Source organism: Rutidosis leptorrhynchoides, chromosome 1 (assembly GCF_046630445.1).
Source record: "Rutidosis leptorrhynchoides isolate AG116_Rl617_1_P2 chromosome 1, CSIRO_AGI_Rlap_v1, whole genome shotgun sequence".
Lineage (NCBI taxonomy): Eukaryota > Viridiplantae > Streptophyta > Magnoliopsida > Asterales > Asteraceae > Rutidosis > Rutidosis leptorrhynchoides.
In genome coordinates, this window is record NC_092333.1 from 260909214 (window position 1) to 260915242 (window position 6029).

Genomic DNA, 6029 nt, shown 5'->3' on the forward strand with positions numbered 1-6029 from the left:
ACAATCACTTGGTCCCGGAACAAACGCATTGTCCTGGAACAAATGAATGGTCCCGGAACAAACAGACGAATAATTCGTGTGCCACGTCAGCCCACGAATCTAGGAAAGTTTGTTAAGGATCTTTTTGTTACGCCAATGAAAAGGACATGTACCACGTCAGCCCACGAATCTAGGAAAGTTTGTTACGATTATGAAAGGGACATATGTCACGTCATCATTCACTCTAATAAACTATTTCGAAACATCTTTAAATACACCCCATGGGTCATTTATTACAACACACTAAATACATATTGTTACTCTCCCAAAATCATACCATAACATTATTCGGTCCAAAATACAACTCCGATTAAGATTCCGATCGATATCGGAGTTCATCAACATTCAAGATATTAACTCATTCGATCCAATCGAGTGAGGTTAATCAAGTCGTTTGTTTTACGCCATTGAAATCCAGATTTCAAACGAGGTTTGCACAGTTTTTAGAGTTAAAACAATCGGTCGACATATGTTTCCCAAATCAAGCACTCAAATCTAATTCTAAAATCACCAATTTACTTTTAGGCATGATCACCAAACATAAGAGGGTATTTTCTTCTATTTATCCCCTTCTTTTATCACTTTCACCCTTTTTTATTGGAACGGCGGAAATTTATTAAACAAGAAACGACTCCTTAGTAAGATGCTAGAGGAGAATTACAAGGGGCGTAAATGCCACAAATTTCAATTAGAAATTACATTGCCTCGATGTTTAAGCCACACAAACGAGTAAAAATAGATACAATCAACGATGCAACACTTTTTCAAGGATTTGTCGTTGAGTAACGAACAATTCCTGAACCGCCAAAAAATTCAAAAAACAAAAACAACAACAACAACAACAACAATCTATAACAGCCTAATCTTGAACCAATCTTTAACCAAATCTTCACTTTTTCCCTTCATCTTCTTCATCTTTTTCATCTTTTTCATCTTCAACTTAAACAAAATCTTTAACCAAAAACCTTTAAAATCAAATTTAATCTTAAATTAGAATCAAATACTTAATCAATTGTATTTTATACCTAATCTGGTAGTACATCTTCCCCTTCTATAATTCACCTCAAATAAATATTAATTTGCATCTTTAATTTTGCTTGAAAATCAGGAGATAAATCTCAGCCCTTGAATGACTAGGATAAAAACAATCATATGTGATTGGTTAAGATTTAAAACGCGAGACAATCACATGTGATTGTCTTGAGTGATTGTAAGATTTCAAGCAAAATTAATGATTTAAATGAATATTTCACAATTTACCTCCCCAAAAACTTTTTCTTTACTGCTAACATAAAATTAAACCATTATAAAACCTAAATCAAGCTCAAATGAACTACGATACTATCACAAAATCGTAAGGGAGTCAGAGTACATAATCAAATACTACATCTTCTACCCATTTCTCCACTCAAAATCGTTAATGATGTATATAAACAGATCTAGTAACCTCGGAAGAATAGTAGCAGCAATCAATCCGTAAATCATCGTTCATCTATTTCTCATATTCGTCAGATTTCATTATGATTTTCGTTATATCTGAAGTACATAATCAGATTTGAAACAGATCTTAAATCGATGACGACTTCAGATGAATATTTGCTTTTGACGTGCGACAGAAATTGAATACCGACTTAAAAAAGTGTTTAGGGATGAGTAGTGAAATTTGAACATAAATTAAGGGACAAACCACGTAACTTTGTCCCTCTTTCCCTTGCTTCCTCAACTCAATATCCAAACCAACAAAAGAAACATGTAGATCCTTAAATTTGAAAAGCATAATAATTATGATGACACAAATTGTTCACAAAATAAATATCGTAATATATGCACAAAAGATTGTATGTACGAATAACATTGTAACATTTATGGTTAAATAGGAACTAGATAATACAACAATTACAAAGAATCTCTAAAAGTTGTGAAATGCAAAGAAAAATAGTGAAAGGAAAAGGGAAAAGATAAAGTGATAGAGATTGAAAAACTTTACCAGCTTTGAAAATTGTACACTGGGCTTGACAATCGCCATAGACAAAGGGATTGAAGAAATCAAAAGGCCAGCATTATCACATGCTTTCTCTTTGCCTCCCTATTATTTTACTTACTAATTTGATACAGTAATTACCAATTTTAAACTAAATTTTAATTATTAATTAATTTAATCAAAATATAAATAACAATAAAACAGATAAATAGTAGGAGTATTCTTTCCTTCGTCTTTTCCACCACTGACAAATTAAAAACATTCATTCTTGCAACAATTTACCACCAACAACTAACTTTTTTTTTTTTTTCTTTTTTTTCATCTTAATAAATCCTAATTCTTAATTGAATAAAATCTACCCAAAAAACAAAATGTTAAATTACTTCAACATCTTCAATCTAATGGATTTGAAAAAGACCAAGGAAAGATCCCACCCACCTCAAAATTTGGATCCTTTTTTGGTTCTTCAACAACACTAATTACTCCTCTTCTTTTAATAATCTGTTCACCAAAATTAACAGTCATTAAAACAGGATACACATATTCTTCATAGGATAATTAATAAATCTTGACTTATTAGTTTATTAGTATTATCTACTTACCATCATCTTTCTTCATAGCCTTTCTAACAATCAACAAAAACACTATCAAAAACCCAACTCCTGCTGCTCCTCCCAAAATTATTGCCACTGTTCTCCCTGTATTTGACCCTGTCACACCAAACCCAATTCAATTTATAAATTTATAATTAAGAGTATAAATTATAAAGTACTATTCCAAGAATAATAAAGTCACAAACTTTTTACTTTTTATGAAAGTAATAGTCCACATTAACATACCTGATGTAGAAGATGAAGAAGATGGTGACGAAAATGAAGAAGCTGATGATGGATTATTGTCCTTTGGGGTACCATTAGGGTGATAATTATAGCTAATAAAACATCTATGAAGATATATTTGACCAGAAATTGAACTACCACATTCAAGTTGAGCTCTTTGAACAGCAGATTTCACACAAGTCCCACAATCAGAAGTCCCTAAATCACCTTGACATTGTCCTAAAACATAAACAGATTCATAACTTGTTGTATAAAACCCTCCATTTCCACTACTAATACCACTTACTAAAGATGAAAAAGCAGAGTCCCTTGTTACTTGAAACCCTGAATCCCTAGTTGATTTGCCACAAGTTTTGTAAAGTAACTCCAATCCAGAAATTTCAGCAAAACCAGAAACTTCATAATGCATGTAACAACCTAAAAGTTGGATTCTTCCAGCAACAGTTTTACCACAAAGTTTGTCCATTAAAATGGGTAATTTGCTAACACAAGTGTAGCATTCAAGGTTAGTTAGATCTCCTCTACATTGAAAAAGACCAGAAACAGAAGATTGACCAGTCCCACTTGTTGTCTTGAAGAACTTAGCTTTTGAAGATTGTTGAATGAGGGTACCAAAAATTGCTGAAAGTGCAGAAGAGTAAACACCATTGGGATCTGAAAGAACTTGTTTTGCACATCCTTTGTATACTAAGTTTGATTTATCAGGTGCTGCTGCTGCTGCTTCAGATAGAACAAGTATTACTATCAAAAATGTTACTAAAACAAGCTGAGGCGGCAAGGGTTTCATGGATAAAGGTGAGAAAATGTTAGAAGATGGGTTGTTTTTTTTTTAAAATAAAAAATCATAAATGTAATCAAATCATGATAGAATTGATTGATGGGGGTGTTTGGGAGATGGTGTAAACAAGTTTAGGGTCTGTGAGTGTGTGGCCTACCAGAAATTAACTTTACTCTGGTTTTTTTTTTAGATTTTCAGATGGTGCGAGTACAGTGCTTGTCCCAAATAAAGAGGTCTACAGTGTATGTGTTTGACTGGGTTTGTCATTTAATTTTATTTAGTTTTTTTTTTATTACAGTATAAGAAAATTGGTAGTTCTGAGAACCAGGTGTCTGTATCCCTTTGTCAAGATCCATTTTAGTGTCGAAAATGAATTTTGAAATTGATTAAAGGGGAGGTATCGTTCAGTGTCTATTTCAGGACCAATAGAAAAATAGAATAAATAAAAAAGAAAAAAATAGTTGAAACCATCGTCGGAGGGGAGACGGTGGCAAACGACCCCGAAATCGACACTGAGCCTGTATCCATTTTCTTCCGGTGTCCTTAGTCGACAGTGAAATCGACCACGGATACCGTGACGCAACATAGTACTATATGTGTCACTGAATTTTGAATATTCTAAAATAACGTGTTTTATAAAAATAAATGTTTTTCTAAATAGCAATACGGGATTACTCAGTGACGACTTAATCACCCACACGTTCATCTCTCACAGTTGCATAACCCGTCCCCAACTGCTATTCAGGAGGAAACTCGTCCTAATCCAAGGGCATGAGCGGTAAAACTCCCCCTCCCACACTGCCCCCGCAACGCGATGTGCGATAGGTACCCTTGGGTATAATTCAAGGATAAAGAGGCAACCTTGTGTGCAATGCTGCTCCCCACGGGAGTCGAACTCCTAACCTCTCGCTAGTAGAAACATGTCACTACCACATTAGCTACAACATAAGGTTTTTATAAAACAAATATTAGTTCATTATTAATAAATGTGTTCATTATTAAAAGATAATGAACCGAACAAGGATACAAAATGATAACAGAAGGCATGAAACTAGAAAACCTTTACGACAGAGTCATCCGTATAACAAAAAACAAACATCATATCCAAACAAACGGCCAAACAAAATGAAATCTAAACTAACGCCTAAGCTAAATAATGATACGCATACCCGAATTTCTCGCATATCGCACACATGTGCTGACCACGTGTAAAGTTACATCTCCAATTGTTAGTTCAGACTAACACAATTGCATTAAGCGCAATAACGCGAATGCACGAAAGACAAGACAAAAAGCGTTGTCACAAGCAGACAAGCGCTGACCATAATCTGCATAAAAGGTTGCCACATATGGTACGCAGACAAAGCACAAACAAACGAGTGATGGTGTAGCACGATTCCAACACTGTGTGGCATCATAAACTTTTGAGTGGTTATGGCCGACAAGAAAACAAACCCGACAAATTACCTTTACTTTTGCCAGCTTTGCAGGGAAAACAGTACGATCAGGATCAAGCATATTTTTTTTTGTCCTATTCATCAACACTTGTGGACAAACTAGATCAGGCTATAAATAAGAGACTAAAACCTCCATTTCCCCAACTTCGAAGACAACATCATACCACACCTATATTATTATTAACATTCTGCGCTAGAAGATCACACATTGCTCACCCACGTTACCGGAATCAAAGCATTTCAAGATCATTCTAACAGTTACTGGTAACATTTTGTGAACACTAACCCTAATATCTTCATTGAGCCATCGACACCGGCTATCCTGTAACAACCCTGCTATTTCCGTTAAGCTTCGTTAACTGACTGTTAAGTTAATTAACGGAAATTACTTGAATTTTGTGTATTTAATCTAATTAAATGCATACTTGAGTTCATGATGAACTTCTATATCTAATATATGGTTATATTAGCCGAAAAACCTATTTCATGTTTTGAAATACTGAGAAAATGATACGGTTTTTAAAACTGCAATAGAGGTCCCGTGAGACTGCGAAACGTTGTATTTTTGATAAAATAATTATTTTTAATAATTATTAACTTTAAGGAAAACATATTTAATTTATTATATATTTAATTAATTAAACTTAGTGGAATGCGTTTTAACGACCAGTTAAAGTTCCGGGAATTCGATACGGTTAACGGCAACTGGAAACGAACCACACTTAGCGTACTAGTAAGCCAAAGCATAATGTAGATTAAAAATGCGAGAAATTAATTAGAATTTATATAGATTAAAAACGTGAGAAATTAACGTTTATCGATCTAGTTTGTTTTTTCGGCTAGCGACACTTAATGGGTACACTTAGGAAACTTGTCTAGCAACATTTGTGAGCCCATGGACTCCCTTTTAGACCCTTTGGCCGAATTCCCATCAC

At 34.1% G+C, this 6029-nt stretch overlaps 1 protein-coding gene across 1 annotated transcript; it reads right to left on the bottom strand.

The window, feature by feature from the left end:
* Nucleotides 1-2253: 2253 nt before the first annotated feature.
* LOC139897481 (plasmodesmata-located protein 3-like) lies at nucleotides 2254-3646 on the bottom strand. Its single transcript, XM_071880188.1, has 3 exons — nucleotides 2860-3646; nucleotides 2623-2730; nucleotides 2254-2521 (listed from the first exon to the last, which is right to left on the bottom strand). The coding sequence occupies exons 1-3, from the start codon at nucleotides 3644-3646 to the stop codon at nucleotides 2514-2516; spliced, it is 903 nt and encodes a 300-aa protein (XP_071736289.1). The 3' UTR covers nucleotides 2254-2513.
* Nucleotides 3647-6029: the final 2383 nt, after the last annotated feature.